General features: G+C 35.5%; 1 protein-coding gene across 1 annotated transcript in view; it reads left to right on the top strand.

Annotated features, from left to right (window-relative positions):
• Positions 1-12,558, top strand: part of NEK10 (NIMA-related kinase 10) — a 225,985-nt gene that overhangs the window by 59,931 nt on the left and 153,496 nt on the right. The window contains exons 15-23 of the mRNA XM_012644543.1: positions 177-238; positions 1,769-1,846; positions 3,723-3,787; positions 5,350-5,452; positions 5,545-5,673; positions 6,224-6,361; positions 9,240-9,285; positions 11,344-11,465; positions 11,603-11,705. Of these exons, the coding sequence (XP_012499997.1) occupies positions 177-238; positions 1,769-1,846; positions 3,723-3,787; positions 5,350-5,452; positions 5,545-5,673; positions 6,224-6,361; positions 9,240-9,285; positions 11,344-11,465; positions 11,603-11,705 (846 nt within the window). The remainder of the gene's footprint in view (positions 1-176; positions 239-1,768; positions 1,847-3,722; positions 3,788-5,349; positions 5,453-5,544; positions 5,674-6,223; positions 6,362-9,239; positions 9,286-11,343; positions 11,466-11,602; positions 11,706-12,558) is intronic.

Raw genomic sequence — 12,558 nt, 5'->3', positions numbered from 1 at the left:
AAGGTTAGAAGCCATTAAAAATCAGCTTCCCTTCTTTCAGAGCTGGACCAGAAGGAAAATTAGTGTTTCTTGAGTAGTGACTTTGCTAATAAAATCCCCTGTGGAGTAAGAGTATTTATGTAGAAGTGTATTTATAGTGATGAGGTACATTATGTGTTTGATTGTTTTTATTCCAGCCTGCTGTGCTGCCCTCACTGAACTGGTGCTCAATGACACCAACGCCCATCAGGTGGTACAGGTGAGAGCACCCTTCTCCGAGGTCAGGCCTCCAGAACCATACGATGATGACCTATCATGGTGCAGAACATGGCATAGGGGTCTCATCACATGATGTTTACATATTTAACTGATAGAATTCCACTTTATACTCTTGTCTTGCCTTCTTTAATTCACTTAGCTTAAAAAGGACTGACATGTGGTTAACTGGTGTTGATGTTTCTTTCCTACATTATGTGCAGACCTTTTCATTTTCTTATCTTTTTAAGAAAGTTATTCTGAATTGCTTTAATTCTGGGCATATAGAGCATATATGAGTTAAGGACAGCAGGCATTTTAACTAATAATGCTACATCAAGGTTATTCAGTTAGAAGTGATTGAGACACACCAAACAAAATATTTATTGCCAAGAAACCGATTTCACAAAGTATAATCCACTAATTAATCTACTGTATATATAGCTCTATATTTGTGTGTGTATATATACACACATAAATATAAATAAATAAATATGTAAACACACACATATGTGTACAACCCTCGTGTGGCTTTCTATTGCAAAAGTTACCTCCTAACTGACTTTTATAGAGGGAACTTGTTGGGGGAATTAATACGCTATATCTAACTTTAACTTCAAAATACATTAGAGTTAGTAAGGGATCAGATCATCAATGATTAATGTCCCTAAGGAAACTCAGCAAATCAGAGGGTAGTGGGGGAAGCAGGGTATTTGGTGTTGGCCAGATTGGGGTTCAATTCCTGACACTATTATCTGCTGGCTTGGATTGTGAAAAAATGACTTAAACTCTCTAAGTTTTGGTTTTCTCATGTATAAAACAGGGAAATTATAAACTAATTCACAGCATAGCTGGAAAGATTAGATGCAATAAGGCAAATAAAGCTCTTCATAGTTATAATATGAATGCCCCCACACAACAGAGATCAGTAAATTGTATATTTAATAGATAAGAGAAAAGTAACAATAAATTAATACTTTTTATTCATTCCTCCATGTATATATTTGCATTAGAAAAAATCTAGAAAGGTGTTAACTGTGTTTTCACAGATAACTTTCATTTTCTTTTTAAATCTATTATTCTTGTTTCTTCTATTTTTTTCTTTAAAAAATTTTTTTATAATGATTGATCTATATGTATTTCTAATTACCAGAACTATAAAAGAGAAATTATATTTCGTAGTCAGGTGTTGTTTAAAATGTAAGGAATAAAGATATTTGGATCCCTTTATTCTGTCCCTTTTTAATCCTCCATTCTTTGTTTTTAAAATATTTTCATCACTTTAAATTTATATACTTTATTATATCTTGACTATTTACAGACAGTGGAAATTATAAGATTGTGGTGGTAGTCTTTGGTGTTTAAAAGTATTACACTGACATTTTAAGTATTGTCTTGTAATATTTACTTGAAGTTCCAAAATTATGCTAACATTTCTTCTTTAATATTAATTTTTCAGTTGTTTAGTTGCTTCTTTATGCTTATGCATCACTATGGCATTGTCACTGGTAACACGGCTCCTTTATTCTTCCAGGAAAATGGTGTATACACAATAGCAAAATTAATTTTACCAAATAAACAAAAGAATGCAGCAAAAACTAATCTATTACAGGTAATAAGCATGTCTGTTATTCTTCAATATCAAGTTATTGAAATCTAGGGAAATTTGGTAAAATGATCTATGCTTTTTAGAATTTTTGGATTAGTGCTGGTCCAAATGCTGGCTGCGAGGGAAAAATATCTGATGAGGGAGACTGGCATGGAATTGAATGACATTAAAACAATGTAAAAGACAGTGGTGGTTTGTCTATGTGAAAGAATTAGGGGATTTTATTTACATGTTTCTTTGCTTAGCAATAAATTCTATTTTTTTTTTTTTAAAATATGCATTGCTTATGTATCAGAATATAACAACAGAGGAAAATTACTTGCCATCTTTAAACATGGACCACAGTCACTAACATGTCACCTTTAAAAAGGAAAACTTGTAAAACGGATTTTGATGGATAAGAAGAGACTTGCCAAGTGGATAAGGAGATACTGGGCGGGCACCAGTGGCATCTGCCGCAGGGTGGAAGGGCATGGCACACGCAGTGAACACGCATACAAAGTGTGGGAGCCCGCGAGCTGGGAGGTTGGAGGGTGCTTGGGGAAGGGTGGGCTGCTCCGTGGGGCTGGGGTGTGTGGTTGGGGGAGGGAGTGTCCCAGAAGATGACACCTCAAAGTTAAGAAGGAGGCACATTTATACAGGGTTCTATGGACTTTTTTGAGGCACGAAACACTGTGGGGAGGTGGGGAAGTGTCCCGAATGACAAAAATCGGATTTAAAGTAAGCCTTTGCAGCAGTCGCAGCTCATCTTTTTCTCTTTTTAAAAAGTCACTTAGAAAAAGAAGTAAGAAACAACCTTTGTCTCCAATCCGACTTAAGAGCTATCATCCAGAATGATGGCCAAACCTAGCAGACTTTTTGGAGGTGCTGGCAGGCAGGGGATTTTGGAGAACCACCAATAAGAACACATGGTCATGGGACTTGATTTCTTTAGTGTGCCACAGATATATGACACTGTGCTGGAAAACATATAAAGTCAAATCCATCCTGCAGATGCGTTTCGTTAAGCCAGTAGAAGGTTTTTAAAATTTCCAGTAGGAATGGCTTTTGAGGAGCACGCATGTTCTCCCTTTCCCACAATCTCCGCTGCTCTCACAGAGTTCCTTCATGTCCTTTCGTTATACGCCAGGGCCCTCTGGGCAGTTTTGTTTGTGGCCCTTCTGTATTCAGATCACTAATTTTATGAAATGATCCCGGATTAGACTGAGCAGACCCTGCTTGCTCCGGTGGTGGCATATTGCACAGGCACAACTGCAGGCGGGGGCTCTCCTTTTTTCTCAGCACTGCAGAATGTCAGATGTTTATTTTTCTTGGTTAAAGCCTCACAGGCCTCTTTCTGAGTGTTCTAGGGAGGTACTGTCGATTGTTCTATTTGGGGAACGCTTAAGACTCTTTACTCAAGAGACCAATCTGTCAAGCTTGAGTCCAGTGTGCCTGTGGCTATTTTTATATGTCATCATTTCTAGTGTTTATTTTCTCACAGAAACCATATAAATATTGAGGCATACATAGCAGGCTAGAAACAAAATAAACCTTGAGCTTCTGGAAATCTTTGGACATTTGGTTTTCTCAGTATAGGAATTTTATTTCTTGTCTCTGTACTCATTTTGTAACTTTCTAGAAAGAAATTAATGACAAGTACTGAGTGAAACAAGGCCAAGATCCCTAACAAGTGTTTCTACAACATAAACACTTTCAAAATACAAGAACTACCCCAGGTGTTGGTGTTTTTTGTTTTTAGTCATAAGGTTTGGCTCCAACTTGGGCCAGCCACTCACAATAAAGCCACTTTAATGTTTACTTCATGACAATTCTGTCTTGAAAATGGTTTAATTTGTTGAGCTACCGTTTAAGAATCACATATTGTTTTATTTTCCAGTGTTATGCATTCAGAGCTTTGAGATTTCTCTTTAGTATGGAAAGAAACAGACCACTCTTTAAAAGGTATGAGCTTAGAAAAATGTAAGTGATCATTAGATTTAAGAGATCATTAGATTGGACTGTTTTCACATACTTGATTTAGATGGAGCAGTAAGAGGATGAATCACTGTGCAAATTGTGTGTCTTCAGATTTCTTAGATTTCACAGATATAACTGAGCTACTGTAGCAATATCTTAATACTGAAAATTAAGACAATGGTGACAAAAGAGCATAAATCACTATATCAGTACAACTCCTCTTAATTACATGTGACTACTCTGGTTTTGTTTTGTTTTTTTTTTTGCAATTAAAGATAGTAACATTTTAAGTGGATGACATCATGCGACATGTGCTTATTTTTGTCCGTTAAGAAATTTGAAAGTTGATCTGGTAATTTCCCCTTAATCAATAGAAAAACAGACTATTTGTCTGGATATCCTTGATAGGATAGGAGGTCATTTGAAGGGGAGAACTGGATGTCCAGGGGTCCAGAGTCTGTGCTGTCTATCGAGCCTGACTGAAAAGTCACCATCTTGGGAAGCAAACATTAGTAACCTAAGCAGGGGTCTGCACACCATTTAGTTGGATGGGTTAGCCAAAGTCACAGGCACAAGTGCTTATTAAAATTTTTTGGTAAGGCAGAATAGAAATGAATTCCTGAGTTAATACAGTGTTTTTTTTTGTTCAGAAAGCATGGATTTTTGATCTTTTGGCTAAGATCAAGTACAGAAAGCATGGACCATTTTCTGTTGTTACTTTATTTCCATGGAACACTTAAATTTAGGGGAAAAGGAAGTAAAATTAGTTATGATGCATTGTAACCTTTCATTTCAAGGCTCTAAACCATCCATTTTAGTGAGCTTAAATATTTTAATAAACCATTGAAACCAGTACCTTGGAAATGATGCCTAAATCTCTCCATTTGGTTTATTTTTCATTTAATCGTGTTTTTTTTCCATAAAACATTTAAAAATTCAGTTAGTATTTGCCTTTTAGGGTTAATATGAAGACTGAATCATATGACATTTATGAAAATGCTCTGTACTCAATAAACATCCAATAAACATTCCTTCCTAATATTTTTAATACCTACCCTACTTCCCCAAACATCTTACAAATAAAGTCTTTGTAACATCTGTATCATATCTATTTTTTTATTGTGGTAAAAAAATATGTAACGTGAGATCTAGTATACCTTTTTAAAAATTTAAGTGTACAACACAGTATTATTAACTAAACACCGTGCTATACTATAAATCTTTAGAAGTTTCCCTTCCATTTGCTTTTTTTTTTCTTTTTTTTTTTTTATTTCAGCATATTATGGGGGTACAGATGTTTAGGTTACGTATGTTGCCCTTGCCCCCCCCCTCCATTTGCTTTTTCTTACCCCTCAAGACCTGTAACTATAGTGTATTTTTGCAAGATAAATTGAGGAGTGTTATTCCCCGCACTTTGTTGATAAGCTAAGCAAGTTATGTTTGTTTCATGTAATTAATCCGTGAGTGAGTTACATCCAACATCCAAAAGGGGAGTAACGCCAGCAACATCCAAGTTCTACGTTAAGTGTGTGTATTTTTTCCCGTAGACTTTTCCCCACGGACTTGTTTGAGATCTTCATTGACATAGGACATTATGTTCGTGATATCAGTGCTTACGAAGAATTGGTATCACAGTTGAATTTATTAGTGGTGAGTCCTGGGTTTTAGATATTTTGTCAGGCTACTGTGTGGTCAGGATGGAATTCATCACGGCAACGCATTTCCTTTATATTTTTGGTTAGGAGGATGAACTGAAGCAAATTGCTGAAAATATTGAAAGCATTAATCAGAACAAAGCTCCTTCGAAATATATAGGCAACTATGCAATTTTGGATCATCTTGGAAGTGGAGCTTTTGGCTGTGTTTACAAGGTGACTTTGCCCTCGGGGAGCAACATTTCTAATATTCTCAAACAAACCAGACGTCACACTTGCACATCCATGCTCAGTTGAATTGGAACTTTTGTCATTGAAAAATTGTGAACAAATAGATATGAATATTAGAATGATTGTTTTTGTTCAACAGATAGAAATAGCTGTACTGATATTTTCTTAACTCTCAGCTCTAGAAATTGGCCACTGATTTTTTAAGATAAAAGGTGTCGTTAATCTCTCACACAAAACAGCAAAAATAGTTTGCCCCAATACGTGATACAATCTCTAAATTCACAACAGTGTTTCTGTATTTACCAAGTGAAATCCTACTGAATTTTGCAGACTGACCCAGGAGATACCAGAATTTTGAGCTCAGCTTATGTAAATGCAGCTAGAATTTTAAATGCTCTGTGACTTATTTAGATGACAGTTAATCATGTGATCTCATTAATCTATCTCTTTCTTCCTCTTTCTACTTTCACCCCGTTCCTTGTGTGTGTGTGTGTGTGTGTGTGTGTGTGTGTGTGCGTGGTTTTCCTTATTTTAGGTTAGAAAGCATAGTGGTCAAAATCTTTTAGCAATGAAAGAGGTCAATTTGCATAACCCAGCATTTGGAAAGGACAAAAAAGATCGAGACAGCAGTGTGAAGAATATTGTTTCTGAATTAACAATAATTAAAGAACAGGTAAATAATTTTCTTGTTTCTGGATATGTTTTCCTTAAATAAATGTCATCAAAAGACAATAAAGTTCTTGCACTATCCTTGTCCATGCTATTTATGAACTAATTTGTGTGAAATCATTGACATTGAGGCAGTGATATTTTCATTGAGTTTTTTAAGGCTTGACATTGAAACATAAAAACATTTTTTGGAGTTTATATCAGGGTCATGGCTGCAAAGCAGTTGGGTTTATGGCACACAGTGCATCATACATGAGAAATCCTTTTCACTGTGAGCATATCTATTCCCTTCTCATGATATTTTAGCATATTTGGTTACCTAGTTACATACATAGAAATATGACTAAGAGTTTCCTGACTTTTGTCGAGTGAAACCAAGCTGCTAGCATTCCTCAAATATGGCTTATTAAATATAAAATGTAGATTTTCAATATGGGTTATTATTTATTGGCATGAGCAGAATGTTCTGACATAATGTAACAGCTCAATTAGTTATCATTATGAAAGTTTGTTTGGGGAGAAAGAATAAACATTTCAAAAGAGAAATGGGATTTCTTTGTGTGATCCAAGAACACATTGGTTTCTTTTACAGCCTTCCTTATTTGTACATTCATTACGAATACTGTTCATTTATAACTCCTGTGGAGAGCTATCAGCTTCACTGCTCTTTGTTCGCCGCTAGTCAAATTTGCAAAGCATCTGTGCTGGGACATAAAAAATACCATAAATATGATCTTTATTCATCAAAAGCTATAGTTCTACTCCAATGTATAAATTACAATAACTATTATCATTAATAGCTTATTTTACAGTTGACTTTTACATGCTAATAGATTAAATTTTAAAAAGTTAGCATTTGTTCATGTTTAGGATAATTTGGCTTTCTACATTGTGCTGTTTCATTCTAGCAAAAGGCTAGAACATGGCTTTTGACCTAAGCCAGTCCCATATCTTCATCTGGACCCAAATCTGGATTATAGTCCTTGCAAGCAAGTTAGGTCCAGGATATGGTTTTGATTGTTTACATGGTCCCATATTGTTTAAAATCTGCTAGCCGCTATCTAGTTGATGAGGTAGATTACTTGTTTTAGCACATTTCCTAAGAAAAGAAAGTGTCAGAGTGGGGCCAGATAAGAGGCATCTACTTGGACTTTGAGGTAACGCATAGTTGTACAATTGCCAATTAAATTGCTGATGAAACCAATGGGAGGGATAATAACATTGAGCCCCAAAAGGAGGAGGTCATGGTAGACAGAAGCAACAGAAATGGACTAGAATGGGAGAGTGTATTTGTTAAGATTGAGACTAACCTTCAGTAACAACGAGGCTCCAAAATGTAGGAGCTAAAAAAAGAGGCCTCACAGGATTATTTCTCTTTCTTGCAACAATCCCAAGGTGAGTCAACCAGCTTGGTAGTGTTCTCTGATGTATGCAATCATTTGGGAGCACCGTTTTCTTTTTCTCTCTTCTTGCTCTGCTACCTCCTAGGGCATCTGAGTTGTTGAAACTGCCATAGGCACATTCCATCCAAAGTGGGAGGAGCATGGAGGGCCACTCCCAATGTTTAGGGCTCAGACACAGGAGTGCACGTTTCCCTCACTCTCCATGGGTGAGAACTAAGTTATAGCCCCACCCCGGCTGCCAGAGAGACTGAGAGATGTGCTCTCTAACTAGGAAGCTGTGTCCAGCTACTCTATTGTGGTGCAGGAGTGGGACAGTAGGATTTTGGTGGACAGGTAGCACTCTCCTTCCAAAAAGTCTCATAGAAAAACCAAAAAAATAGATGCAAGCCATTTGTAGATGTGATGGTGACTCTTCTGAGATAAGACAAATTCCAATGTACCTAGAAGCTAAAATTATAAATAAACAACTATAAAAATATTAGTATTCTCATAGAAAATGGTCTTTTTAATTTAAAAAAGTCAAATTTCCATTTATATCCTTAAGTAAACTTACATCAAAGAGAAGTTACACTAGTCACTTTTAAAAAATGGCAAAGAAGACTTGTATTCAATACTATTGCAATGGGGTCAAACTATTGCAGTAGAGGAGAGAGATTGAACCCAACTCTAAATTCAAGAAGGACAGTTGAGGATTTATAGGCAATGCATAGGGTGAGGGGGTCAGTGAATGGAAAATTACTAAGAGGGACTTGGTTAGATATCAAGGGTGAAGGGATGAGGAACTTTATTGGATGCCGAGGGTTGGGGGATTTTCCATAAACTGACTTAGCAGGATTCATGCGAAAACTGAGCAGAGCAGACCAAGGATCAGACCTAGTCAAGAAGAAGACTCAGAGAAGCCTGACTAACATTTGGTTAAGAATGGAGTCCTTGTCAACTGTTATTATAATTTAAACTGAGTTAACTCTTAGATTATTTTATTTTCATATTAATCATTTTGTAGGGCATAGAAAGACAGAAGTAATGTAACAGATACAAACTATATAAATATTTAGGTGGTAGAGAGAGGTAAGGAGCAATGAATATATGTATTCAACATAACTGACTTCATTTCATTTTTTTCCTTTGTGCAGTCTGAGTGTGATGTCGGGGCAGGAAGTGCTAAATGAATTCTAAAGCTTCCTTCTAGTTTGAAAATTCTCTATTTTAGTTAAGTTAGGTGACAAAGCACAGTTTTAATTTTGTTTTGTAAGGCTATATAAAAGATTGCTACTTTCAGATTAGTTTTGTAAGCAACAAATTTTTAAAAATTATATAAATCTCAATTAGATGATATCTTAAAATGCTTAGTTTTATAAATTAATGTAAATATAATAATTTCTTTGTTGGCTTAAAAGATGAAGTCCTACTAAATAGTCCATAAAAAAAGTTTGTGTTTTGAAGTAGTGTAATAAATGCTTGTTATTTATTTTCTTATAGCTTTATCATCCCAACGTTGTACGTTATTACAAAACATTTCTGGAAAGTAAGTATGAGTTTTCATGATGTTTCTAATTATGGAAACATCTTTGTTACTTATATGTTTTTATATTAGAATGTAACAAAATAAACTTAATCAAATATTTAATTTATTTCTCTGTGAATTTGACAGTGGATAATCTCGAGCATCACTTTCTTGACCAGTGAAACAGTGATGTAATCAACGACCTGAAGACACTTGTAAAACGCTTAGGTCCCCATATGAAAGATACTGCATGAACAAACCAAAATAGTTATTGCTATTTTCATATAGAGAAAAGCACTTAATAGGATCAAGAAAAAAGAAAATTAAAAGATGATGGTTTCTTTAAGAGAAAATGAAAAGTGGTTTTTGTTGTATTAGATGACATTTTCCACCCCCAAGATAGATTGGAGCAGGCTAGGTCCTTGTGATTTCTTTTACTTGAAGTTCAAGTAAATGCCACAAGGTGGCGATGGAGCCTTGACTGATTCTGCAGGCAGACTGCAAGTATGGAATACTGAATCAAAACTTTGAGATAAAGCCATACTCAGTCACTTGTTTAAAAAAAAATGGGACTTTTGACAGAAATAACTATTTATAAATCTTAATGATCTACATCACGTGAAATTTCAAATCTCCACTTGAAGGAAGATTTAAAGGAATAGAGGACAACAATTTGGGCTTCCTCACCACCTCTCTATCAGTGCTATTGCTATTTAAGTAAACCTTTTGTGTCCTTTGACATGTGTTCTGATTTTACCCATCTCCCTCCCCCTAGATGACTCAGAAGAACTCAGTGCTGAAACTCCTGCAGTAAATCCTCCTCCTTAGCTGTTTGTTCTTGATGTTAGTGTAATTTCCTATAACTTAGTGCATATCCCTTGAAAAAGAGATCAGGGTTGGCTTCTGACTTGTGCTGAAGCGACGCAACTTGTCTTAATATAAAAAACAAATTTAAACTTTTTTACAACCTGGTAGCTCCCCAAAAGAATTGGAAGTGGCTTAAAAATACATAAAATATGATAAAATAGATTAGGAAATTGCTACAGAGAGAAATAAAAGGTGAGAAAATAAAAAATAAAGCTAGAGGTGAGATTAGTACATACAACAAATATTTCTTGAACTTACGAAAAATTGGAAAGAATATAAATGTCTATCTGTAGGAGAATGATTAAATAAATTATGATATACCCATATTGTGTTACACTATATAACCAACAGAAAGAATGGTATGGATCAGTGTGTACTAAATGTAAGGCTGTTTAATGAAAAAAAGTGTAAGTTGCAGACATTTTTAGTATGATTCCATTTTTGTAAATGTTGTGTACATACAAATTTTACATATATCCAAAAGGCATAAAAGAGACATAGCACCTGCCATAATTTCATATTGGTTTTAGAGGAAGGAGGAAGTGGAATGTACTGCTTTGTTTCTTGGCATCCAGAGCAGACAAATACAATCAGTCATGAAATTCCCAATATCTATCTGTAAGGTAAAAGCAGGAGAAATCCAGTTTTCTCTGCTCTTGAGGGGCATAAAAGAAATTTCTATCATGGGTGGCATTTTCAACTGTGTCATTGCAAGATCATGGCATTATTCCAGTGTAAGCCTCTGTAAGGTAAATCTATACTGGTTTTATACTACAAAACAATGTAGTATAAATGCAATTTTCTAAATGTCTGACCTGATCTGAGGGTACATTCAGACTATTGAGAGGAAAGACAGGCTTACATATTTTTCAGGGAATCCTCCATGACTGGAGATCATTTGCCTATTTTCTTCGGCACCTTCCAATCATTCCACTTCCTGGCATACATAGAAAATCATAATATTTGCCAATATGCTCTTCTGCTAGGAAGCTGCCTGTAGCCAGAAGGCATTTTGGCCGGGCTCTGATTGCCCCAAGACCCCCTCACCTCCACCCACTCCAGGGCTGAGTGGATCCAATTTTAGCACATCTCTAATTCTTTAGTGTTGTGCCCAGCACGCTCACTGGGAAGCTTGGAGTCTAATTCATATGTTTTTCAAGATGCCTATATTGAATATAAATTTCTATTACCTTTTTTTGCATTTTTATATAGATGATAGATTGTACATAGTTATGGAGCTTATAGAAGGAGCCCCACTCGGAGAGCATTTCAGTTCGTTGAAGGAAAAACACCACCGTTTTACTGAAGAAAGACTATGGAAAATATTTATACAGGTACACTTTTATCTCCATTAAATTTTTCTTTAAACAGTAAAGTTCTGAGCTGGTTTCTTAGAGACATGCACAGTATTATCATTGGCTGTATATATGTTGGGGGAAATAATTTTTTTTTTTTTATTCATTGTTTCAAGCTGTGTTTAGCTCTTCGGTACTTACACAAGGAGAAGAGGATTGTCCATAGAGATCTGACGCCAAACAACATTATGTTGGGGGATAAGGACAAAGTAACAGTTAGTAAGTATAAAAGTATTAAAATTTCTGAGTATTATTCTGGAGGGGTCGTGTCCAGTAAAATTTTTGGCACTCATGGCAATGTTCTCTGCAGTCCGGTGTGGCAGCTACTAACCACATGTGGCTATTGGGCACTTGAAATATAGTTAGTGTGACTGAGGAAGTAAATTTTAAATTTTAATTAACTTAAATATGCCTATATGACTAGTGGCTACCATGTTGGACAGTGACTAGTATAGTTCTTACTAAATGATTGAGTTGTAGTTTGCCCATATAAGAGAATAAGGTACTCTTAGAATACTTGAGTATTTAGTTCCCAAATCAATGGTTCCTGGATTTTTTCTTTCTGTAGAACACCACCTTGTCAATGAAAGTTCTGGTGACTGCCACATGAGCACATTGCTGTGAACTGTTTTACCATAGTCTGTGCCTTATGGGTGACAAATGTACACATTCAGTGCTATAAAAAATTCAGCCATTTGTATACTTTAACGTATAGTTTTTATTATAATATTTTCATCTGTAACAGGTAGGCCTAATATTGGACAAAATTTTATAAATTAGAAGGTTTATTTATTCCTCACAGTTGAGTAATTCTCAACCATAACTTAAAATTAATTTTTTAGTTTAGGATGATATATTAACTTTTTTTGCGTTCTTCACTCATGAGCACTGTGTTACTCTCATGGACTTTAATGCTTCACTAACTACAAGGAGGAAGATATCTTCCTAAATCAGTGATCTTCAAATTTTTTTTTTTTTTTTTGAAACAGAGTCTCACTCTGTTGCCCAGGCTAGAGTGCTGTGGCATCATCCTAGCTCACAGCAACCTCAAACTCCTGGGCTCAAGCGATCC

Source organism: Propithecus coquereli, unplaced genomic scaffold, assembly GCF_000956105.1.
Source record: "Propithecus coquereli isolate 6110/MARCELLA unplaced genomic scaffold, Pcoq_1.0 Scaffold214, whole genome shotgun sequence".
Lineage (NCBI taxonomy): Eukaryota > Metazoa > Chordata > Mammalia > Primates > Indriidae > Propithecus > Propithecus coquereli.
Note: the sequence above shows the minus strand (reverse complement) of the source record. Positions and strands in the feature narration are given on the sequence as shown.